Consider the following 26953-nt stretch of genomic DNA (forward strand, 5'->3'; position numbering starts at 1 on the left):
TCGTTTTTCTTGTTTTCGAGTGGAGTACTTTTTAATTTTTTTGAAACCACCTTTCAATTTTTACTCGACGGAGGCATTTAAGCTACATGGATCACATTTAACCTTTAGTGCCCTAATGTCAATCAATAACAAATATTTCTTTTACCATTGTCCTTTGGTGCCCTAATGTCAATCAATAACAAATATTTCTTTTACCATTGGTATATGCGTGGAAACAATGGCATCTTCCGCATGCAAGCGTATTGCTAGCTACGTATCATGCAAAGAGCAAACCGTGCACTGTGCATAAGTCTCTGTGTGTGTGTGCCGGCTGCATCGGAAGGCTCCCCCTGCCCCAAACCCACCCCTCTCTCTCTCTCTCTCTCCGTCCATCAACACATTTGAAGAGGAACGCTCCCTGTACCTCTTCTTTGTGAAGCCCATTTTCTACCGATCTCTGAAGCTCTCAAATCTTGCATGTGAGCAAAGAGAACCTCATTCTCTGCGTGTGAGAGCGCGCGCCTTGTTGAACTCTTGATCAGCTTCAAGGTAGTTGGATCTGCTGTGGCCGTAATGGAGCTAGCCCTGCAATCTGCCCACAGCATGATTTCTCCATCCTGGTCTGTTCGGCCTCGTGTAAATGCTGCTGCTGCTCAACTTAACACACATCATGTAAGTACCAAAATATGGGCAGAATTTAAATTTTATTATTTTAATCGGTAATCTTGGCTGGCTCCAAACTTGGAGATTATTTGTGAGTGGCAAACCTCTGGTCAGGAGCTTGAAGCATCAATTTCATTTCGTGTAACTTCAAATCAGTGCATTTTCTTTAGGTAATGGCGTAGCAATTAGCTTGCTCCAAGATATTCTGTCTTTGTTATCTGCTAGGCAGTGGGTTGTTTATGGAAGACGGGCTTTTTGCAGGGGCTCAAGAAGGGCATGCAAAGTGGGCTTCAACACGCGAGGCATGATGACTGTCAAAGGTACAAAGAGAGAAGTATTTTGGGTGCATGCTGTGCAAAGCAAAAGAAGGGCGCCCAAGGTGACGCATTGACTGTAGTCACAGAGGGCCTGGAATCAGATGGCCCTATCTCTAACGGGGCTCCACATCAGCAGGTCCACAGGGACAGTTTGATTGTGGAAGAGGGGAAGCCTGAAGCAACGAGCCTTCTTGAAATTGACTCGGTAACAGAGGAAGAGCTGAAGGAGAAAGGGCTGAGAGGCACCAGACGAACCAAACTGGTATGCACCATTGGGCCAGCATGTTGCTCTCCTGCACAGCTTGAGGCCATGGCTAAAGGGGGCATGAATGTGGCGAGGATAAACATGTGCCACGGCACTAAAGAATGGCATGCACAAGTCATCCGCAACATAAGAAATCTCAATGCTGAGAAAGGGTATAATGTTGCCATTATGATGGACACAGAAGGAAGTGAAGTCCATATGGGCGACCTAGGTGGAGCTTCATTCAAGACAGAGGTTTCCATTTTTGCCATATGTCCCATCGCCCTTCTTGTTTGTTTGTTTGTTTGTCAAGAAAGACCTAATGTTGATGTACTTGTCTGTAGGATGGAGAGGTATGGACTTTCACTGTACGAAAACTGAAGGGGCCTCTTCCGGCTAGAACTATTCACGTCAACTATGAAGGCTTTGCTGAAGGTAGAAGGTCCCTAATTTTGATGAAGTTTCGTTTAGTTCCACACGGTAACTGTGATCTACTCTGTCATAGCTTTTGTCCAAGCTATGCATGATAAAGGTGATAATCTTATTCTTCCTAGTTGGACAAGCAGTGAAGTTGAGGTCACATATTGCCAAGTTTGGATCTTTGTTCTTTTTTGGTTATTTTCAGCCTCTTCTTCATTGGTTTGTAGTAGTATACATTTCTAGTATTTAGCTTACGTTAGGATTTAAGAATTCATTCTTTTAGAAGTTGTTGTGTGGAGTTTGATTTCTAGGATTATGTCTTTGAGATGTCTTATCCTTTTTAGTTTAAAGTTGACTACTTGTTTCAAGTTTTGGCCAAGTAAGCTGCATGACCTTATTTTGCTTATGCCTTTTCTAAAAACAGTTTTAAGTAAATAATCGTTTGTTTTATCTAGCTTTGTTTTGTAGCAAATAAATTGATTTAGTTTTTTTGTTTTTGGTTGGTGTTTTCTTGTGTCCCTTGCTTTTGTAGTTATATGAGTGTTTTATCCTCTTATAATTCGTGAGTTCAGATTATTCTGAACTTATGAAAGTATATATAAAGATCTCCAATTTGATCGAGTCCAATGAATTAAGTTAGTTCTGTATGGTAAGTATGAGTTACTTAGTAAGCACTTGTCTTCTGGTACTATGTAACAGATGTAATAACTGGAGATGAACTAGTTGTTGATGGTGGCATGGTAAGGTTTGAGGTGATAGACAAGGTTGGACCAGATGTCCACTGCAGATGCAGTGATCCTGGGCTACTGTTACCGCGTGCAAACCTGACATTTTGGAGGGCCGGTCAAGTTATTCGAGAAGGCAATTCAATGCTCCCTACAGTCTCAGCGAAGGTAGCTTCTTGAGTTTGGGCATATGATGCTCTTCTGATTTGTCAGTTCATTCAGGCCCAAGCATGTCTGGAATGAAAAGCAAAGAGACAAACAGTATCAAGGGAAAAATCTTGACCTTGCTCTTTTCTGACTTATGTAGAAACATCCTTAGGCAGTACTTGGAACCTTTTCATCTAATCATGACATGGTGGTAGTAATAGGCTTTTCTTGGTACATTTTATCTATGTTTCGGGTCATGATTTTTGAAATCTAGGTGGATGTTGCAATTTATATGCTGCTATGGTCATTCTGCACCTCCCTTTGTAAAAACTCAAAACATGTTAGAAACTGGCGACTTTCTTGTCCTAGCAATAAAACTAATAGGGATATAAAAATTTTGTTTCTCCCCTTTTGCACAGTGGAAGTATATGTTCAGGGATATTAATTTGTAGCTGCTCAAGCCTTGTTTTAATGAATCTGTGAGCCATTTTGATAATCTGTGAGGTGTATTCAATCTTTACTAGATGCTTAAGCTTTATGTTCTCGAATTTTACGTCATCCTCTTCAAAAGCTTAATTTGTTGCTTGCACGGTTTGTGACATTGTGATGGTTAATTCCTCGACATCTTCAATTATCTCCTTATGTTTATGTTTTGTAGTGTCAAAAACTTTTAGAATGCCTTACATGGTTAAGTCATTTTATGCTGACTTAGCAAGTAACACTGTTTTCCCTCATTTTGGTCAGGATTGGATCGACATCGATTTTGGAATAGCTGAAAAAGTCGACTTTATTGCTATTTCTTTTGTCAGAACAGCAGAAGTGGTGAAGCATCTTAAAAGCTATATAGCAGCAAGATCGCCACGGAGGTAAACCTTTATGATCCCCCGGGTCAAGTTTACATGCACTAAGGTAAATTTGTCAAGGCGTGAAGTTCCTAATGTAGAGAATAAACGAACATGAGCAGTTTTCAAGTTCCCTTCTATGTGACATGCAGAGAGTGTGTTAAGAAATGTTACTTGTGCATTATACAATAGCATGTTAGTTTTTTGGAAAAAGGGGACATGAACAAGAGAGTTTTTTAAGATCTGCGGGAGAGGATTATGAGGTGCTGTTTGGTTTCAATTTAATGGGTTCACAACAATTTATCTATCAACAATAGGAAGAATTTCATGGCGTAAGAGAAATTTCAAAGATAGAAAAGCTTTGAGTTGATACCTGAAAGCCTGAATTGCCTGTTCTTCCATTGTTCTCGAGTTGTGTATGATACCCGTATTCCTCTCTTGTGACGTGTGATTGTATCGTTTGTGTTTCTTGGAAGTGTCATTTTTCATGGTGACTTAGGGGAAGCTTGGAATCGATATCTTGTGTCTCTTTCTTCTGCCTCTTTCAAAAAGGAATTAAAAGCCTCGGTGTGTCTTATCCTGTCCTTGCTTTGTTAGCTTTTTCAATCTTCCTTCTCCTTCCCCTTCTTGTTCCTTTTCATCCTCTGCAGCTCCGCTCATCAGATGAGGTGGTCGTGGGTGTTTTTGTAAATTAGCCTATTTATAAGCTCCTTGGTCTTCTCAAAACGAGTGCCTGCTCGTGTTTTGACTTTGAGAATCCTATTTGGTTTCTCGTATTTTGTGCCTTTCTAGTTTATCTTGCTCTAGGGGAAACATTTACTCAGTATCACAGTTATCATTTTGTCTTTTAGGCAAATTATCAGTCTTTGTTCCCCATTGGTGCATTGAAGCGCAGTATGAGTGGGACTGTATGGCAATTGTCGATAGCAGCCCAATGCAGATGCATTTGTTGGCAATCCATTGCAGATGTCTTCTCCCATGTGGGTTCTTGAGATAGCAAATTGCTTTCACCGGTTAAGTTGCTTTTAGCAATTTTGTTGGTCGCTTTTAGCAATTTATAATTGAGGTCAACATGCCAGTTGTAAAAAGATTTTGAGAGTGGTCTCTCTAAGCAAGAAAGTAGTTGTACTGTGTATTCAAGTCTGTCAGCTGGCATTCACCGCTTGTGTTTGAAGTACCAATCTGTTTCAATGGTATCATAGTTCAGCGGATTTGTTCTTCTGTGGACAATCCTATCTAGTAGTATGTAACAAACTTGCGACATTGCCTCAATTCACAATGTAGTATAAAGCTTCAGCTCACTCACAAACAGTAATTGCTGCTTATGTCACTATGCTAGTGTCACCAGGAGGTGTATTTTTCTTGTTGCCTTCCGTAAATAAGTATTAGATATATTTATTTTATTTTTACTTGTTTGTCCCAAAACCCTTGAAAAGGTGCAAGTGGACATTGCATGGCCAGTGTGAAACGGTTGCAGCCAAATGGGTTTCTCACATCGGGGATCTAGGTCGGTCAGACAGGGACTGCCCGGGCCAGTTAGCACTGAATTCTGATGAGTATGGAAGCTCGTGTGCGCCAAACTGGAATTTGGGCCACTCGTCAAGTCACTGCAACTTTATAAGTTGAAAGGGGCCAGTAAATTAACCCACATTGTAGATGTTGGTCAAATGGTAGTCGTCAATGATGGTCAGGAGACCGATAGGGATGCCATGGAAGCATCTCCTAAAATTTAGGGAACTGCTATTTTTGACCGGAAAATGTGTTCGCGTCATTAGCTTTGGAATGACAAGGGGAACATTTTATTGCTCTGCTGCCAAGTCAACTGACGCACCAGTTGAGATATTTTTAGCAAGGAAAGCCCAAACTCGAAAACTGGGCGACGTGTCAGCCTGTGAGCGATTCTGCCACTCTGGGAGGCAAAAACGAGCTGCATATCAACAAAGGGGGCGCCATTTTCAGCCTCAGGTGGATTGTAGCAGGTACAGAAGCTATGGAATGCTTACCTTGCCCTCTATGCACAGTATGGTGACGGGAGTGATGCCCCGCACGCTACATACTGCTCTCTTTCTCCCCTACGTACAATATGTTATGCCCCACTAGTGGGCTTCTCATTTGACCTACGTACAGTTCTGGGGGTTTATGCGCGCTTGCCAAGGCAAGAGCCTTCTGAACAGGAACCGGATTAGCTAATTGCTAATCCCCCACAAGTACGCACAATTCCATCACGAAAGATTGCGAGTTTGGAGAGTTTTCTCGCGTGAAAACTCGTCCAATTCACAAGGGAACTGTCCCATTGCGTGCGGGAGCCCTTGGGACACGCGTAGGCGTGTTCGCTCCGCTAAAAACGATCCGAAACAGGGAATTACAGCCTGCTGTGTTTTTCTGCAGGTTTAGGGTTTCTCACCTAAACTGCAAGGGAACATCGAGGGAGCCTCGTGAGAGCCTTGGGATGCGTGTACAGGCTTTTGGGCTCTCGGCAGTGAAAAACAGAGAATTACAGCCCGCTGAATTTCTGTGACAGCTCACCAGAAAGCTTCCAGATATCGAGGGAATCCGTCCTAGACAGGTGTTTTTGACCTACAGGGGTTTTTGCGCCGTTACGCTGTCGAAATCCGGTCGAAAACCTGCGTTTTCAGCCCTTGCCAGGTTTGGACAGCTTTGTGAAAGCTTGTGCTAAGTGGTCGGATCGTCTACCTTAATTTGAATAAAGAAATACCGAAAGGGGCGCCAGTCTTTGGGGCCTACAGGGTGTCGGTCTCGTGTGCGCAGTGACATTCTAGTCGCTGGACGCAACTGTGTTCCCTTCCCTTCTCAGTGCTCTGTGTAAAGTTAACAGGTAATTGAAATAGTACTGCCCTCTACGTTGTACGGGCCGGTTATATGGTTCCATCGACGGGATAGTCACTTTTTCGCGTTCAGGACAACATTTGGTCTCTATGAGTTTCTTGTCATGCCATTTGGTCTCACAAATGCTCCTGCCACATTTAATAGAATGATGGACAGAATTTTTAGACCACATAGAAACTTCGTGGGTACCTTCTTTGATGACATGATTATCTACTCAAAGTCTGAAGAGGAGCATAGGGATCACTTGACCGCAGTTTTCAATGAGCTACGCAAGAATAGGCTACTCATTAATGCGAAGAAAAGTGAGTTCTTTTTGCAAGAGATTCACTTCCTTGGGCACATTGTTTCAAAGGATGGGGTACGCATGGATCCCGCTAAAGTGGAAGCAATTAGGTCATGGCCAGACTTGAAGTCTGTACATGACATTCGAAGCTTTCTAGGCTTATGTTCCTATTACAGGAGGTTCATCCGAAATTTTGCTGAGATTGCTTCTCCACTCCATGCACTGCAAGGAAAAGGAGTTACTTTCAAGTGGACAGCCAAGGAAATTTTAGCGTTCAAACACTTGAAAGAGAAGCTGACTTCAGATCCGGTAATTATTTTGCCAGATCTTTCTAAACCTTTTGTGGTTCAATGTGATGCGTGTGGCCATAGTCTTGGTGCAGTTCTAATGCAGAATGGCCGAGTAGTCGCATATGAGAGCAGAATTCTTTTGAAGACTGAAAGGAACTTGCAAGTCTATGAGAAAGAATTGCTGGCAGTAATTCATGCTCTCAATAGTTGGAAACACTATTTGCTAGGGGCTGATTTTGTTGTCCAAACGGATCATCAAACCTTGCGATGTTTTCTTACACAGACGAAGTTGTCTGAGAAGCACATGCGATGGACAAACATCTTGTCAATGTTCCATTTTCAGATTGTGCATGTGCAAGGGAAAAAGAACATGGTGGCTGATGCGTTGTCACGAAAGCCCCAAATTTCAGCAGTGTCAATTCCGTACCATTGTGAACTAGACGAAATGAAGACACAATATGCTGAAGATTCAGATTTTGCAAGGATCTATGACCAGCTTGTTGATGGGCAACATCATGAGCACTATATGCGTAAGAATGACTTTCTCATGATGCATGGAAAGTCATGCGTTACTAAACAGTTACGGCCAAAGATTTTGATGGAAAGTCATGCTCCACCTTATGCTGGGCATCGTGGAATTGATGCGACAGTGAAAGGGGTTGAGGCATTCTTCTATTGCCCAGCTTTGCGTCAAGATGTTGACACATTTGTAAGATCATGCTTAGTATGCCAAAAAGTCAAATTTGACAGACAAAAGCAACCGGGATTGTTGCAGCCATTGCCGATCCCTGATAGGCCATGGGAAAGTATTGCAATGGACTTTATCTTTGATCTTCCAAGGACGCAAACAGGAAATGATGGGATTTGGACTATCATTTGTAGGTTCAGGAAGCAGGCCCATTTCATTCTTGTTAGGAAGAAGATAAAGCCAGAACACATGGTCAAGATATTCATGAGCAATATCTTTAAATATCATGGGATGCCTCAGTCAATTGTCAGTGACAGGGATCCACGTATGACGAGTCTTTTCTGGAAGGCATTGTTTGAGAACATGGGCACTACGCTCAAGTTCTCTTCTTCGTTTCATCCGCAAACTGATGGACAGTCAGAAGAGGCAAATTCTACTGTCTTGGACTTGCTCAAATGTTATGTCTCAGAGCACAAGGCAACTTGGGAACACCATCTCCCATTGGTTGAATATGCTTACAATAACACTGTGCATATGTCAACAGGTAAGGCACCATTTGAGATAGTGGAAGGAGGAAAGAAAGTCCCGCCCATTTTGCAGACTAAGGACAAGATATTTGAGGCAGACAAGTATGTGCAAGATATGGATGAAACATACAGGAAGATAAAGATTGCTCTTGAGAAGACTCAGGCTAAGCAAAAGAAAGCTGCTGATCGTCACCGTCGTGAACTTGTATTTTCACTTGGTGATTGGGTACTTTTGCGCTTTGAAAAGGCCAGGTTAAGGAAAAGGAAAGGCAAGGAACGCTTGTTTCCTAAGCTCAGTATGCGATATTATGGTCCTTTTCAGATTTCATAAAAGATCAGGGATGTAGCTTACAGGTTAAAGCTACCAAAAGGCTGGAAAATACATAATGCTTTTCATGTCAGCCTTCTAAGGCCCTTTGTTGGTGATGTGCCAGAGAATATGCTTGATGAGGAACAACCCGAAGTGGAAGAATTGGATGAAATCCTTGTTCCTGAACAGATATTGGCACATAAAGAAAGAAAGGTTAGAGGAAAAGTTGCAAGACGCTATTTGGTGAAGTTCAAGAACTATCTATCATTAGATGCCAAATGGATGGAAGAGTCTGAATTGCTTGATTCACCTCAGCTATTGCAATTGTATCTTGAAGCCTTTCAAATGGAACCCACAGTGACTTGATGCAGCCTTTTTGGAGCAAGGTAAGAGCATGGTTCATGATGCTCAAGAGAGTAGTTAAGCAATTGTATCTACTCTTTCCATACAGAATTTAGCTAGAGAAGTTTGTGCTCAAGAGTACACTAGAAGACTTCTATGCTTTATATATGTGTCGTAGCCAGGTTGGTGGGATTGTTTAATTGTCCAATGCTACATTTCCGGAAGCATGTATATCTTGGATTCCCATCATAGAATATATGTGATATCGGGAGGTATCTGCATGTATTATTGGCATGCAAGCGAGGTCGCTTGCAGTATTTCAAGGGTGGGGTGTGTCACCAAGAGGTGTATTTTTCCTGTTGCCTTCCGTAAATAAGTATTAGATATATTTATTTTATTTTTACTTGTTTGTCCCAAAACCCTTGAAAAGGTGCAAGTGGACATTGCATGGCCAGTGTGAAACGGTTGCAGCCAAATGGGTTTCTCACATCGGGAATCTAGGTCGGTCAGACAGGGACTGCCCGGGCCAGTTAGCAATGAATTCTGATGAGTATGGAAGCTCGTGTGCGCCAAACTGGAATTTGGGCCACTCGTCAAGTCACTGCAACTTTATAAGTTGAAAGGGGCCAGTAAATTAACCCACATTGTAGATGTTGGTCAAATGGTAGTCTTTAATGGTGGTCAGGAGACCGATAGGGACGCCATGGAAGCATCTCCTAAAATTTAGGGAACTGCTATTTTTGACCGGAAAATGTGTTCGCGTCATTAGCTCTGGAATGACAAGGGGAACATTTTATTGCTCTGCTGCCAAGTCAACTGACGCACCAGTTGAGATATTTTTAGCAGGGAAAGCCCAAACTCGAAAACTGGGCGACGTGTCAGCCTGTGAGCGATTCTGCCACTCTGGGAGGCAAAAACGAGCTGCATATCAACAAAGGGGGCGCCATTTTCAGCCTCAGGTGGATTGTAGCAGGTACAGAAGCTATGGAATGCTTACCTTGCCCTCTATGCATAGTATGGTGACGGGAGTGATGCCCCGCACGCTACATACTGCTCTCTTTCTCCCCTACGTACAGTATGTTATGCCCCACTAGTGGGCTTCTCATTTAACCTACGTACAGTTCTGGGGGTTTATGCGCGTTTGCCAAGGCAAGAGCCTTCTGAACAGGAACCGGATTAGCTAATTGCTAATCCCCCACAGGTACGCACAGTTCCATCACGAAAGATTGCGAGTTTGGAGAGTTTTCTCGCGTGAAAACTCGTCCAATTTACAGGGGAATTGTCCCATTGCGTGCGGGAGCCCTTGGGACACGCGTAGGCGTGTTCGCTCTGCTAAAAACGATCCGAAACAGGGAATTACAGCCTGCTGTGTTTTTCTGCAGGTTTAGGGTTTCGCACCTAAACTGCAAGGGAACATCGGGGGAGCCTTGTGAGAGCCTTGGGATGCGTGTACAGGCTTTTGGGCTCCCGGCAATGAAAAACAGAGAATTAAAGCCCGCTGAATTTCTGTGACAGCTCACCAGAAAGCTTCCAGATATCGAGGGAATCCGTCCTAGATAGTTGTTTTTGACCTACAAGGGTTTTTGCGCCGTTATGCTATCGAAATCCGGTCGAAAACCTGCGTTTTCAGCCCTCGCCAGGTTTGGACAGCTTTGTGAAAGCTTGTGCTAAGTGGTCGGATCGTCTACCTTAATTTGAATAAAGAAATACCGAAAGGGGCGCCAGTCTTTGGGGCCTACAGGGTGTCGGTCTCGTGTGCGCAGTGACATTCTAGTCGCTGGACGCAACTGTGTTCTCCTCCCTTCTCAGTGCTCTGTGTAAAGTTAACAGGTAATTGAAATAGTACCGCCCTCTACGTTGTACGGGCCGGTTATAGCTAGTGTATTCTACTATGACGATTCCTTTTGACCATGATAATAATATGATTACTTTCTATATGACGTTGTTCCCTAACAACCAGTGACTCCCCCCAACACCTCTAATCCATGCTACATTCTACGTCTTAAAATTATGGGAGGACATTGATTACATTTTGGATGACTTTCTATGATCAAGTTGGCCAAGCTAGAGGTGCTAGATCGGCTCATATTCAGAGATAGACAATATGTTTCAGATGACGATAGTGTAGACAAGATTGGAGAAGTCACTTGTAGCAAGTCGCATATAGAGGAGTTTGGTACCAATTGAGTAACCTTGTGGATAAGCTTGTTGGTACACTTCTAGTCGCGTTTGCTTCTTTCCCTATGGTTGATGATGTGGGCGAGATCGCTTTTGCTGAGATAGTCTTGCATGATGTGCTCTGTGTCTCTAAGATCCCGATTAAATTTCTTCTCTATCTCTAAAGCTACTTAAAAAGCTCCAGGAATCTAGTTTTTCCATGAAGTTATTGACGTGATTGACAAAAGATCTTTCTCTATTGTGGCTTATGGTTATCAAGAATATGGCTTGTGTTGTATTCAGTTTTGCAGTTTTACAGTTCTCCCTTACAACCTTATGAGCACATCTTCATAAGTTCTTTGCTCCAACCAAAGTACTGATCATGAGAGTTGTATTGTTGCTCTCAGGGTATGGTATGTTCTTATCGCTTTGCAACAACACCTCGTTTTGAAGGATATAATTCAAGGCTTACCAAGCTCCTTAGAAGCCTCATCATGTTTGCTCTTCATATGTGCTAAACAAAAACAACACAAGTGACATGCATGATTTTGAAAAATAGCCTACCGGATGGGCGACACTGTGGAGTGCGCCGTCAAGGCTTGATGGTGCACTCCACGGTGTCGCCCATCTGGTAGGCTATTTTTATGCTTTGAATGTGTCAAGGCTGAATGCGTCTGTCAAATTTGTCATCTTTGGTTCATCTCCTGCATGCTCCTCAGCAATATTTGCTGATTTTTTTTTTAATGAGAGATAATAGAACGGGTGTGTCCTCCTAGGACTAAGGAGCAAATTGCAAATCAGTGTGTAAGGGTTCACTGAAAAGGATGATAGATTTATGCAGGTTAGCATTGGTGATGACCTTGAGCTGGTGAATCTAGAACTTTTGGAGATGTCTAATGGGGATAGATGTCTAACGTTTCTTAGGTGGTGGGATGCATTTTTGTTAAAACCAAAGCTTGTATATAGTTTAGTGAGCATATTACTTGAAGGGTCTCATAATTGTGAAGGTTGTGCAACCTTGTAGACACTAGGAAGAATTTGTTGCTTTCGTGTACGTACAAGATTATCTTAGAAGTTTAATTCAAATGAAAAGCTGACCCTCAAGTGTATGGTAGCCACCCATGTGTAAAATGTCAAAGGTGCAGCGGAAAAGGGTGAATCGGGTGGCAATCTCATCTGCAACCACGAGGAAACCTCCTCTCGGACAGGTCAGCCAATGGATCTCAGATCTAGCGCGATAGATCTTCTCAGAATCAACCTCCTACCGCGTACCGCTCACCAAACGGGCACAGGTGCACACACCGCAAGAGAGCCTTGCATGTAGGGTCTCTAAGCAGAGAGAGAAGGAAACGCTAGAGGGAGAGAGAGAGATCGATAGCAAAAACATTGGAGAGAGAGAGAGAGAGATCGTTGATGCATAAAAATAGCCTACCGGATGGGCGACACCATGGAGTGCACCGTCGAGAAAAGGTACGTCTACCCCAAATACGATCGGACACAGCCACAAAACAACCCTCACTTCTTAATCTGCACCGGGGAGATATTGGAGCCACCACTGGATAGAAATCTGAACTCTAACATCCCCTCAACTCCTGGATGGGAAATAAATCCAAGGGAGTTGGCATATCCTTCGTCTTTTCACGAAGAAAATGGTATTGTATCTCTATATGCTTGGTCTAGGCATGAAACATCGGGTTCTTCGTAATGGATATACAACTCTGTTACATTGTCGGCTTTTGTTGGGGAAATCCAATCTTTGAAAGTAGCCTCCATAACCACATTAACTCTCATGTAACACTGCACTTTGCCTATGTGGAGAATAAGGCAACTGTAGGCTGTTTCTTATTGCTCCATGAAACTGCTCCTAACCTCTAGTCTTCTAGATCTCCACCCCAATTTGAATCAGTCCATCCTCGTAGAACGATCTTGGAGTTCGTACCTCTAGCCGCATAATGAATGTGTAATGACTTGGTCGCCTTTAAATAACGCAAAGTCCGAAGAGCTTGCTTTATATACGACTTCAGATTGTACGGATTTCTCGGATTCTGCGTTGGCTTGCTAATGTGGCAGAGCTGTACGGATTTCCGTGTTTGGTGGGTCTCTGCACGAAAGAGGTGAGAAGCCCCATCGGGAAATTGACATCAAACGGGGTGTTGAAAACCCAAATAAGAGAATCGACCAGTTTTTGATACTTCGTAGCATGTGCTATATCCTAGTTGTCATACTGACTTCTGCTGATTGGGATCTATAGGAGATGTGATAGGTTTGCACTCGGTGATACCGAATGCTTCCAACAACTCTTGGACATAGCGCTCCCGAGAGAGAAAGATGCCTCCCTCTGTTTGCCATATCTCCAATCCAAGAACGTAATGAAGCAAGCTGAGATCTGTCATTGCAAACTCCTTAGCCAAGGTCTCCATAATACTACGGATGTGCTCAACTTGGCTACCTTGAATCACAAGATCGCCCACATAGAGGATAATCAGAGTCACCAAGCCTCCCTCACTGTAAATATACAAATCTGGATCTGCACAAGGACGTTGAAAGGAGTTTTGTAGAAAGAAAGAGTATCTTTTGGTACCATGCTCAAGAGGCTTGCTTCAAGCCATAGAGAGACTTCAACAACCTACAAACCATGTCACTGAAACTTGGATCCAAGAATCCCAAAGGTTGCTCCATATACACTTCCTCCTCTAAGTCAGCGTTCAGAAAGCTGAAACTACATCCATCTGAAAAATGGGCCACTCGAAAAAGGTATCAAAGGCAAAAACTGTCCGAATGGTCACCATCCTCGCAGTCGGTGCAAGGTCTCGTTGTAGTCCGCACCCTCTCTCTGAGAGAAGCCCTTGGCAATGAGTCGTGCCTTGTGCTTATCCAAAGAACCATCAGATTTGTACTTGCTCTTGTAGACCCAATTGACACCAAACACCTTCTGCTTGGCAGGCTGCGGAACCGTTATTCTTCTTGATGAAATCAAGCTCTTTCTGCATGGCCAACTTCCAATTTGGTTGTGAAAGTGCCTCCTCAAACATAAGAGGATCTCTATCCTTGACCACTGTAGACATCAAAGCATAGTTCACTTGTGATAAAATCCTATATGTCTGAAGTTGCCTAGAACGTCTTATCGTACTGGCATCATGCCAATCTAGTGGAAAGTTTGAAGTAGTTGCGTCTTGCAAGGTCTCGAATAGTCACTTCGATAACTTGTCTGACTTCTTCCTCATGGGAGGAGCTATTGGTATATCTGACTCTACCTCAGCTGTCACAAAGTGATTACGTGGCATGACCTAAAGGATGGACTTCGGACAGCGTGGGATCAAATCCCTAGTAAAGGATGCAGAAGAAGTTTTACCAACTTTTAAGTCTTACTGAGGTGCCCAATTTTAAACGTTCAGTTCCTCCCAACTTATGGGACCCTATACGACGGGGCCCAAGGGACACAAGGAATAGAAAGCCTCGCGTGAACGTGGTAGTTGTACAGACGCCCGCGAATTGCGTTGATGATGTGGCAGCTGTACGTGCGTCCACGTTTTACGTTGTTGACATGGCAGGCCGTACGGACTTCCGCCAAACACTTTGGTAGCTTGATGTTAGGTGCAGCGGAATGAATGTTGTATTTTCTCAAGATTAGTGATCTTTATTGCTCAAGGTTCCTTTTAGTTCTTTAGGGAAAGAGAGAGCTTTCCGTCTTGTAGAGTGCTGTGGTCACGAACAAAGTGAGTGGATTGTGCGTGCAAGTGAATGAGACTGAGAGAAGGAGAGAGAAGAGATACGACACCCGAGAGGTTGTAAAACCCTCCTCCGAAGGCCCCACTCTTGTCGGCGAGAGTGGTCTATTCTTTGATTGCACAAAGGTGTACAATGCGTATGCAATGGACTATGCAACTTGGTTTATGCCAATGACGACGACGGTGATGACGACGACGACGAGGACGAGGACGGCTGAAATCTGAGATCTTCTAATCGCTGAATTTCGGGACTGTTTCGGTGGCTGAAAATGACTGTTTTGGCTGCGTTTTCCTGGCTGAAAAATGAGGTTTCTTAGGGCTGAAAACTGATGGTCTTTACGGGCTGAATCTGCCACACTTTAGGTGAATGATGCCGGTCTTAATTTGCTGCTGAAATCCAAAAACGCTAGGGGCTGAAATTGGTCCTTCTGTCACCGGGGTTCTGCAAATGCAAAAACGCTAGGCTGATTTGTTGTGTCGTGATGATGCCAGGGCTGATCTGCTGTGCACAAATCGCCAAAGCTAATCTGATGCAAAAATGCTAGGTCTTCTGTGGAGAAAACGCCAGAGTAGTCGCGGGGGTTGGTCTTGCTGAGAAGTTGCCTGTTGAGCAAGGTGCTCGTGCTGCCTCTTCTGCCATTTAGTGCTAACTTGGGTTTGCTTATATATTAACTTAGCAAAATTGCCCTACCTACTTTTGTTGGAAAGTCACTTAAAAATAATAAGCGAAAATCCCGATAAATAGGAAAATAGGCTTAATGCACAATTCCCCTAACTGATGCTAATGGATTCTGATGGGAATTCCGATGATCATGTTGTGTGCAACCGGAGGATATGCATCTATGCTAAGTGTCTGGGCATGCACGGTCTACGAATAGACTCACAAAAGTGCCAGATCACTGCTAATCTAAACTGACTGAACCGTGCTGTGGTGTAGCTTGTCCACGGACACATAGGGTTGGATGTGTCACGTGACATCCCCTCCTTTTCAAAGTGAGGTACTGGTATCGAACTGTATGGCGTCGAGGGAGATCGCCAACAGCATCCGAAATCTTGGAAGGGACTCTTCGTCGGCCCACTCTGATGTGTGGGTCGTGCGGTACTTGAACTTTATATAGGTCTGCAACGCTTGCTTCTTTGGGCCGCGCCGAAAGCGACTCAAAGTCTTTTGAATCTCCATTCTTGCGTCAACTGCGTCTAGAGATCTGCTTCTTTCATCTTTAAGAATCTCCATGGTTGAAAATTCTTGAAACCATTTCCAACACAAAACCATGAACATACCCATTCCATGTAAAGTGAAGGAAAAAAATCTTGTCTTCTCTAAAGACTGTATGTAATGTAGATGAACATAGAGACGGAATGACAACCCGTTCATCAAACACATGCAAACAATGCGATCGAATCTTTTCTTTTTGATCGAAATCAATCAACTGTGGAAAATCACAATGGAAATGCCCATGCTTGGTGCTCATACAATCATGTGATCTTTCGGAAACTGTGTCATGCCAAGGAAGAGACATGGAATGTGACTTCCTTACATACAAAGTTTTCAGCTTTTCATGAACAATCCGCATACATTCGTGCTCATCCATGAGAGAAACGTGCTCAACATACACTATGTCATGCCTAGGAAAAGGGATCACATAATGATGCTGTCTAAAATACAGGAAACCTTCACGAATGAAACACTCGAACAATGCGTGCGTATCAATCGTGCGAACACATAATACTTCCTGTGATGGTTCTTTGGACCAAGGCTTGAGAGCCAAGATCGGTTCGTCCTGAATGATCGAATCGTCTTGTGGGGGTTCTTTGGACCTCGACTTGAAAACCAAGATCGGTTCTTCGTGATTGATCGAATCTACAACGAGGTTAGCTTCGCTAGAAAAAGCATCCACTAACACCTCATCCTTGTGAAGAATCACATCATCTTCATGCAAGTCATCATGCTTGTGAGAAATCACATCTTGATCATGCAAATCATCATGCTTGTCATTGTCATACAAATCATTATGCAAATCATTGGCATCCAAATCATCATGCTTATCATTGTCATTCAAATCATCATGCAAATCATTATCATTCAATTCATCATGCTTCTCATCATCATGCAAATCCTGTGTATCATGCTTTGGAGAAGAAGAGACTGAGAGAGTCTCCTTTCTCCGATTCTGTTGCATCTGTGCGTGAGCTTGAGAAAAGAGTCGCAATAACTCTTGCATTTGTGCTTTGTTCTCGGGAAAAAATTCTGCTTCTATGGCCGCCCTTCTTTCTTGGTACTCACGCTCGATGGCTGCCATATCTTCTTCGTAGGCTTTTCTTTCTGCTTCTCTTGCTTGGTCCAACTCCTCCATAGGAGTTAGTGCAATCTTTGTCGTAGATGGGGAAGGGTCGGAAAAACCTCCTGGTGGGGAAAATTCTTCTTCGCCTCTCTCATGCTCATCACCTCCAAGCGAAGTATCCATTCCGCTTCGAGTGATGATCATTCTGCAATCGTGGGTTCTTGTGGGTTCTTGGGTTCTTGGGTCCTCAAGTCCAGGAGGAACTTGGGTTCTTGGGGGTCTTGGGTTCTTAAGTTCACGAGGAACTTGAGTTCTTGAGGTTCTTGAGTCTTGAGGGTCTTGGGTTCTTGAGGTTTTCTTTCGCTTGCAAATCGCGTTGGAGAAGGATCTTCTCTTCACCCGAGTTCTACCCTTTTCTGCGGGCGCACCCCTTGGCGGCCTTGCGCTCACACCAAGGTTGCTTTTTCCCACCTCACGTCGATTGGCTGGCCGCTAAGTGCACGGTCCGCTCTCAATGAGTGAAAAGAGACACAAGGGGAGGCTGGACAAGCCCTTCTTTCTTGGGATTCCTGTCACTCTTCAACAAAACACGATTAGGAATCGCAACGCCCAAGTAAATTTGGGTTCGTGCGATCGCAACAAGCAAAAAAATAAATAAATCTTGTGGTTCTTTCCTTGAGTAATGCAGAACACTTCCAAAGCTCTGATACCAATGTAAGGTGCAGCGGAATGAATGTTGTATTTTCTCAAGATTAGTGATCTTTATTGCTCAAGGTTCCTTTTAGTTCTTTAGGGAAAGAGAGCTTTCCGTCTTGTAGAGTGCTGTGGTCACGAACAAAGTGAGTGGATTGTGCGTGCAAGTGAATGAGACGGAGAGAAGGAGAGAGAAGAGATACGACACCCGAGAGGTTGTAAAACCCTCCTCGGAAGGCCCCACTCTCGTCGGCGAGAGTGGTGTATTCTTTGATTGCACAAAGGTGTACAATGCGTATGCAATGGACTATGCAACTTTGTCTATGCCGATGACGACGACGACGACGACGACGACGACGACGACGACGATGGCTGAAATCTGAGATCTTCTAATCGCTGAATTTCGGGACTGTTTCGGTGGCTGAAAATGACTGTTTTGGCTGCGTTTTCTTGGCTGAAAAATGAGGTTTCTTAGGGCTGAAAACTGATGGTCTTTACGGGCTGAATGTGCTTCACTTCAGGTGAATGATGCCGGTCTTAATTTGCTGCTGAAATCCAAAAACGCCAGGGGCTGAAATTGGTCCTTCTGTCGCCGGGGTTTTGCAAATGCAAAAACACTAGGCTGATCTGTTGTGTTGTGATGACGCCGGGGCTGATCTGCTGTGCACAAATCGCCAAGGCTGATCTGATGCAAAAACGCTAAGTCTTCTGTGGAGAAAACGCCAGAGTAGTCGCGGGGGTTGGTCTTGCTGAGAAGTTGCCTGTTGAGCAAGGTGCTCGTGCTGCCTCTTCTGCTATTTAGTGCTAACTTGGGTTTGCTTATATATTAACTTAGCAAAATTGCCCTACCTACTTTTGTTGGAAAGTCACTTAAAAATAATAAGTGAAAATCCCAATAAATAGGAAAATAGGCTTAATGCACAATTCCCCTAACTGATGCTAATGGATTCCGATGGGAATTCCGATGATCATGCTGTGTGCAACCGGAGGATATACACCTATGCTAAGTGATTGGACATGCACGGTCTACGAATAGACTCACAAAAGTGCCAGATCACTGCTAATCTAAACTGACTGAACTGACTGAACCCTGTTGTGGTGTAGCTTTTCCACGGACACATAGGGTTGGATGTGTCACGTGACACTTGAGCACTAGTTTTTGGGGGTTTAGTGCTTCTGAGGAAAGTGCTTTTGGGGCTTTGCTAATGTTTATTAGAGCCCTTGGGGCCTCACTCTGCAGAGCATCTAGATGCAGAGTCTTAGAGCAGAGGACCCTCGGGAGTTGTACTTTGCAGTAAGCAATAATAGAGAAATACCAAAAGGAGCGCCAATCTTTGGGGCTAGTGCTTCTGGGCGTGGAACTCCGCCGTGCTGTGTCGACTGTCTCTCTCTCTCCCTCTCTCTTAAAGTTCAGTTATTTTGAATTTTCTGTTCGTGTGTTGCTATTGATTTCTCGCTTGGAGTATCCAAGCTTGTAACAATGGTATCAGAGCTCAAAAAGATTCTTCTCAGGCTATTAGGATACCCATCAAGCTCTCAACTTTACACAACTTGACGTCGCCTTCTCAAGAGGTTGCTTTACGGGACGCTCCAAGGTACGAAGGGTGGCATCTTACTTGGAAGGAAATGCGCAAGCATGGTGGTCTACTTTGTTGTTACGCAGAGGAGCACCTACGATGAGGTGAAAATTCAAGAAAATTTTCACGCCAACTTGGATACCAGACAAATATGAAAGAGATGTCATCACGATTTGGCATCATTTGAGAATGACTAAGATACATTGGATGACAACTGCCAGAGGTTTTGGGATGCTTATTTGCCAGTGTCTTTGTTTCAGAAGATTACTTTGAAGGACCATATCGAGCGGTTTTGTTGTGGTTTGCCAAAAGAGATTCGAGAGTATTGTCTAGAATAGAAGTCTGACGCTATTCAGAGACTTATGGGACATACTAAGCAAGAATTTGGGAGATGCATGCGGGTTCATTGACTTATCATATGGACACGACAATATCTACCTCAATAGGGTAAGAGTCTCCCAGCGAAGAGAATTTATTGGGGGAACCGGTTGACAGATCAACACAGGATTTCGGAGCAATGGTAGCGCATCCGAGGGTTCCGACGAACTAAGGGAACCTGATGCAAGTTCATTAGAGGATTCTGGAGAAGGAGGAAATTATGAACCTAGTGAAAGAGCTTCTAGAGAAGGGTCATTCTGTAACAGACTTGGACACTCCAAGTCAAGAATCAATCGCGACAGCACCAAATAACCACTTCAAAACAATTCACAGATCACAATAGATTTGCACCGGCCCGGCGGAGTTCCGTGCCTACAGATATTGGCCCCAAAGACTGGCGCCCCTTTCGGTATTTCTTTTTATATTAATCAGATTAAAGTACAAGAGAGTGGCTAGGGTTTCACTCTCAGATTCTGCGTCCAGATGCTCTGAGAAGTGAGGCCCTCACCACTAATTTAAAGGTTACAAGGGATGCCCAAAAGCAGAGCCCCAAAAGCTTCAAATCAAAAGCAATTGCTCTCTCTCTCTCACAGAGAGTCAAAACTTGAAAGCAAAAGCATTCCCTCTCTCTTTCTCAGTAGGTAGAGAAAAAGCAAAATTTGCGTCGCTCATCTTTAATTTTTTTTTTTTCAGTCTCCGTGATTTCCAAAAATTAGGGTTTTTGGCAGAAATTAGGGTTTGCAAGAATTTTAGGGTTTCTGCTGTCCACCACGTCATCACTTTGTGATACATTCAGCCGAGTACATCACCCTTTTGTTCGTCAGTGTTGTTGGTTTTAAAGAAAGATGGATCTTGGAGAATGTGCATTGACTACAAGGCTCTCAACAAAGTCACCATCAAGAACATGTTTCTAATCCCCGGGATCGATGATATACTGGTTACACTGCTCACCGATCATCGGAGTTTGCACTATTTTTTGTCTAAGAAACAACTCTCGAGTAAACAGATCCGATGGAACATTTTGTTACAATTTCACTTTCATTGTAAGCCCTTGGTTTTGGCTAGTTCAACGGTTCATCACCACAACTTCGAGGATATGGCCATAGATTTGGATTTTGCAGACATTTTTGACGGATTATAGCGATTAATGGCCTTCTCTTAAGGAAGGCTATTTGATGCAGAAAAACTTCTTGTGTGTTACACAAGCGTTGCGGAATAAGGCTACTGTCCACCTTTTCGGGCTATCGCGACATAGAAACTACCTTGAAAGGTGTGTAATGGTTCTTCTATTGACCGAAGTTAAAGAAGGACGTGGACGAGTTTGTTCGTACTTGTTTGATATGCGAGAAGGTCAAGTTTGACAGGCATAAGGCACCATGTCTTTTGCAACCTTTACCTATACCTAGCCGACCTTGGGAAAGTATAGCAATGGATTTATTTTTGATCTTCTCAAGACTCAGAGTAGGCAAAATGGCATTTGGACTGTCATCAATAAATTTAGCAAGCAGTCTCTCTTTGTTCCGATCAAGAGGACGGTTAAGCTAGATCATTTGGCTAAAGTGTTTGTTTCATAAATATTTTGACTACATGGCATTCCTCACTCTATAGTTTCAGATAGAGATCCCCGTTTTATTAGTTTGTTTTGGAGGGCATGTGGGAGAATATTATTACACGGCTACAATTCTCGTCCTCTTTCCACCCACAGACATATGGGCAATTGGAGTAGCAAATTCAGTGATTCTCTGGCTGAGTGAGGGAAGTATTTGTCCTGGTGGAGTTTGCCTACAACAACATAGTGCATACATCGATTATTGAGGGTGCTAAGAAGGTTCCACCTATTATGAGCACCAAGGATAAGATTTTTGAAGCAGATCAGAGGATATGGACTGTTTTTTGCTAAGGTAGAGAGAGATTGTTGGTATAAACGTCTTCAAAAAGTCCAAAATGACCTATGAGACCATTAGATACAAAGTGGTGAATCTAATACAATGTCTGAAGTACAAGTACAAAAAGTACTGAATGTAAAATGTGAAAAATGAAAAATGAAGTGTGAAATGTGAAATGTAGAATAGGTCCTCAATGACACTTTGGGTGTTGTGCCGGAATGCCTCTGATCCTCTGCTGGAGTCTCCGTCGATGGAGTGGATGGAGTGTGCTCCTATGTCTCGGTCGTGGTCTCTTGATCTCCCGAGCTCAGTCGCTAGAGAGAGGAGAGAGAAAACACCAGATGCAAACTCTACAAAGAAAAAACGCTACAGAGAGAAAGAAGCCCAAAACGCTGACTGCTTTGCACTAAACATATGGTCAAAAATATACAGAGAGAGGGGGTGGGGGGGGGGGGGGGGTGTGGGGTTTGACTATATAGGCAAACAACAAATTTGCCCTACCTACTTCAAAACCCCACTATTTGGTAAATGTGCTAATATATTTGAAAAACTCATTGAAAGTGACCTGATGCACACATTTAGTAGCACAACTCAAAGCAATGGAGACTTTGACCCCGGGAAACCCTAGAAATGGGGGTCTTGCCTCATGCCAGCCTACCGGGTGGGCAACACCATGAAGTGCACCGCCGAGAAAAGGCACGCCTACATCAGATACGGCCGGGCACAGCCACAAAACAGCCCTCGCTCCCTGATCTGCTCATGGGAGATATTGGAGGCACCACTACACAGGAATCTGAATTCTAACATAAAATGCCCAAATGGTTAGCATAATGGCGGGGCCTTACTTGTACGCTGTCTGCCTACTAATGAAGTCATTCATGCTTGCGACTCTTGTTGTCATGTCTTCTTGTAGACAAGGACTTGTATACGGTTACCTAAGGATGGCTAATTTTGGGCGACACATGGTCACGACTCCGACTCACTATGAAACTCGTTTCAGCAGGTCTGAAGGGTGGGATGAGTATGGAGGATAGGTAGCCGATCACATCTAAAATGTGGGTTGAATCGTGGGGCTGCTAAAAACATGTCATTTATGGAAATACGTTCTCATAAATTTTCTATTTTGAGTTGCCGTTTCATTTGGGATTAAGGATCCGGCAACGCCTTCATTAAGGCTCAGATTAAAGGCTAATCTAGAACTTTATACAAAACCTGCACCTACTCTTGGGCACTGATGACGTGAGTTGGGATGTCATAGCTGCTGTCCAGGCTACGCATAATAAAGGTGATGATCTTATTCTTCTTGTAAGGAGTGAAGTTATTGTCAAGTTTTCAAGTTTTTACTAGTTTGGTTATGTTTTGCCTCTTCTAGGAAGGTACATAGTAGTTTCTCTTTTTAGTCTTTAGCTTACATTAGGATTTGGTCTTTTAGAAGTTGTGTGATCTCTGAATTCTAGGATTAAGTCTTTTGTGATGTCTTATCCTTGTTTGTTTAAAGTTAAGAGTACTTGTTACTTGTTTCAAAGTTTCAGTCAAGTAAGCTACTTCGACTTATTTCGCCTATGCCTTTTCTAAAAGCATTTTCAAGTGAATAATGGTTTCTTTTTATATATTTTTGTTTGGACTTTTCTGTATCCGTTTTCCTTGGTTTTGTGTTTTTGTGAATGTTTCAGCCTCTCTTATAATTCTGACCTTATGAAGGTATACATATATATGTTCAGATTAACAGCTGGCTAAGCTCTGTTCTTTCCGTTGTTTCTGCAGACAAATTGGGGTCATTGCAAAAATAGAGAGCTGTGAGTCTTTAAGTAATTTAGAAGATATAATAATTGTCTCGGATGGAGCCATGGTCGGTAGAAGCGACCTTGGTGCCCAGATCCCTTTGGAGCAGGTTCCCGCTGTCCAGCAGGAAGTTGTCCATCTTTGCAGGGAACTCAACAAGCCAGTAATTGTAGCGTCTCAGCTTCTGGAGTCAATGATTGAGTATCCCACCCCGACACGAGCTGAGGTATAGTTCATGTCTCTTGAGTTTGGTATCTGCATTTGGGCAAGCATGCATGCTTATGGTTTAGGTGCATGTGCATGTGTCGTATATACCATGCATGCACGCACGCGTGCCACACAGGCACACACGCAGGAACTCACACTCCCTCGCCTCTCTACCGGTCGCTCTCTTGCTCGCTCTTTCTCTGGCTCTCTCTCTCTCTTAGTGATTTGATGTGTTTATGCTGCAGGTAGCAGATGTATCGGAGATAGTACGGCAAGGGGTGGATGCGATGATGCTTTCTGGGGAGTCTGCAATGGGGCAGTTCCCAGAGAAAGCACTTGGCGTCTTGCGAACAGTGAGTCTACGGATGGAAGAATGGTGCCAACAAGAGAAGCTGGTGGACGCCACGAGCTTGCAACAACTTGCAAATACTCTACCTGGACAAATATCGGAAGAAATCTGCAACGCAGCTACCCTGATGGGTTAGTAATGAGGCTGAATGGCAGCCTCTGTCTGATTCTTAAATTAAGCACTAGGATTTATCTTTTCTAATGCATTGCTTTTGTTATTGGGTTGCATGGAGGAAACACATGCACCCCACTCGCGCGCGTGCATGAGCGCGCACCCTTTTATTTTATACAGAGTCTCGTTTTAGACCTGTGGTGTGTGTGTGTGTGTGTGTGTGAAAGACAGCAGGCATCTGTGTGGTGTTTGTCCTACTGTAAATACAATTTACCTGGGTTTCGGAACAGCTGAGGGCGACCTCACACGCAGGAACAGCTGAGCGCGACCTCACGTGCAGGAACAGCAGAGGGTGACCTTGCGTGGAGGAGCTGCTTGACCAACCTCTCACACACTATTCCCCCAACACTGCACACAGACACAGACACACACACACACACACACACACACACACACACACACACACACACACACACACACACACACACACACACACACACACACACACACACACACACACACACCCGTGTCCTTCCAAGCTTTGCATCTATTGGAGCAGGACTTGAACCCACAACCTTGAGGACCGACCCCCTATTCAAGTCGCTCACAAACTGAGCTTTGGCCCTATGATATATCAATAGCATTTCTAATTGGACTACTTTGAATTTCCTAATCTGATAGCCTTGTCTTTTGATCTGATGGCAGCAAACAAGCTTGAAGCAGAGGCAATCTTTGTGTACACCAAGGGAGGCTACATGGCATCGCTTCTATCGAGAAATCGACCGGATTGTCTGATTTTTGCTTTCACGGACTCAAAAGAGGTCAAGACAACTTTGAACATGCGATGGGGTCTAATACCAATAGCTCTCAACTTCTCAGAGGACATGGAAGGCAACCTTGAGCGCACATTCTCACTGTTGAAGATGCGGGGCTTGATGAAGGGAGGTGACTTGATAGTTGCTGTGTCTGATCTCCCTTGCTCAAACCATTCTAACATGCTACAATCCATACAAGTTAGGAGAGTCCCTTAGACCGGGGCTGGATGAGAACAAAAGAGAGGCCACAGATCAGGGCACCCCATAAATCTCAGTGGAAATATTCAAACTAGATTATCCTGTGAAAATCCGCTTGTTAAGTGGAAATATTCAAATAAGTTTTTTCTTCTGCGACACAATTGCCTCAAATTATGTTTAAACTTTATGCTCACAAGCACCAGCACTTCGGAGAGACATCCTTATCTCGGATAAATGCGACAATTGGCCCTCAATGAAGCACTAGCATGTACTTTGCGAAGAAAATGGGAATCATTTGTAACGAATTGATTAAAATGCAAGTAACTTTAGGGAGAATTCTCACACAATATGAACTTTCCACGATATTGTCACCATGACACTTTTAAGCAAAATTATGTGAATGGCATACCATATTCCCTTCTCCAATGCATGCTACATGTATGTCTTTTTCAGACTTGTCAAAGCATGCAACCCACTTCTTTGGACCATCCCTTGTGCTAATGATGTTCTTGCCATGTATTTCAGTTCCATCCAATAAAATAGGCGTATTATGAATTTCTATTTTACATTCTTTGCAATAACTATAATTATTGGACAGCCTAATTCCAAGAATTGCATGGCAACTCCACCTGTTGGGCAACACTACACTGAGCTTTGATAATGCTCTTGTTGAATATCTTGAAGACATTTGCAAGGATGATTTCCGGATTTTGAGACTGCCTTGGAGAACTTGTTTACTAGACAGTACATAGCTTGGCCAACATAGGAGATGCTCCTTGCTTAAATGATTAAGGAAAAGATAATGCCTTCTTGCTCCATATCTATTGTCATGGAGTTGAGTTTGTGTCGTCTTTAAAACAAGATGAAAAGTCATATTGACGAGGACCTACGGCGAGGATGAGGAGAGTATGGGGATCACACACACTCAAAGACTCTCTCTTTATGGACAGGAAAACAAATATCAAGTATGTCTTAGAGTGGCTTGCATAGAGGCAACATTTGTCTATTTGGTGCTTAGATTAGCAATGACCTAGAGGGTGTTTTAGGCTTTGGTAATTGCATTGAACCCAAAATGATATTTTGAGAGCCTCATAACTGTGTAGATGAGATTGTTGTACCTTGGATAGATAATCTTTCAAGACATGAGTGATCATGTAATCGACAAAGTGGATAAGTGGGATGCAAAATACTTTGTAGACCATCAATGTCCTTGTAACGTGTAGTGATTTTTTCACAATATGTAATTGCAAGCAACAACTGTCATAGTGAAGGTTGGATTGTAGTAGTAGGGAAGTGGTCTACAAATTCCATTTGTAATTTTTTTTTTGATTTAATTTTGGCGAGTTTGTGTTGTACAATGTAGATTGGGCACACGATGAGTTTAAACTTCAAAGTTGTAAGAACGACTCAATTAGTGAATCATAAGTGGTTAGTTATTAGAGTAGTCTGCTCATTTGTTTGGAGCGCTCAAACAATGCTTATTCAACTCAATATATAAAAGACACTTTGTAAAATGTGAACTCACCTTTTGGAAAAGAAGCGAGCTTGGAGCTTAGCTATGGTGTCTCTCTCGTTCTTCTTCACCACTAATCTCTTTTCTACGTACTAACTTATGTGTGTGTTGCTTCTACGCTTGAACATGCTTACTTTCTTTTGCTATGCATTCTTTAGTCACTCTTTTTAAGCATGTGTGTGTATAAGAGCAATTAGAAGTGTGTGCATTGTGAAACTAAGGTTTTGCATACTTTCTAATTAGCTCCATGTGTGTGTGTGTGTGTGTGTGTGTGTGTGTGTGTGTGTGTGTGTGTGTGTGTGTGTGTGTGTGTGTGTGTGCATGTGCTTCTTGCAAGAGGTGTGTGTAATAGGAATGGTGGGAGAAGAATGCATATGCGAGCATGCGGGTGGTTGAGAGAGGTAGAGCAGAAAAAGCAAGAGATCGGCTCTCCATGTCTTTTTTCTTTGAACTTCTACTCTTCCATTACAACCTTTTCTTTTATCACTAAAAGTAGAGAGCTCACTCACTCTTGTGAGATGCCTCCAAACCCTAGCAAGGTAGCCTTCCTTGGATTAACAATATAAAGTGGGTATTGATCTTATGTGAATTTACTATGTTATGACTGCACAATCTTTTTCGCACCATTTCCTAAGAATCAAATGCCTAAGCTA

General features: G+C 43.3%; 1 protein-coding gene across 1 annotated transcript; it reads left to right on the forward strand.

Annotated features, from left to right (window-relative positions):
* Nucleotides 1–301: 301 nt before the first annotated feature.
* LOC147430986 (pyruvate kinase isozyme A, chloroplastic-like) lies at nt 302–25208 on the forward strand. Its single transcript, XM_086493506.1, has 8 exons — nt 302–651; nt 904–1458; nt 1548–1638; nt 2323–2516; nt 3240–3361; nt 23090–23333; nt 23560–23794; nt 24480–25208. The coding sequence occupies exons 1-8, from the start codon at nt 553–555 to the stop codon at nt 24803–24805; spliced, it is 1866 nt and encodes a 621-aa protein (XP_086349632.1). The 5' UTR covers nt 302–552; the 3' UTR covers nt 24806–25208.
* Nucleotides 25209–26953: the final 1745 nt, after the last annotated feature.

Source organism: Adiantum capillus-veneris, chromosome 21 (assembly GCF_014529385.1).
Source record: "Adiantum capillus-veneris isolate H3 chromosome 21, ASM1452938v2, whole genome shotgun sequence".
NCBI classification, from domain to species: domain Eukaryota; kingdom Viridiplantae; phylum Streptophyta; class Polypodiopsida; order Polypodiales; family Pteridaceae; genus Adiantum; species Adiantum capillus-veneris.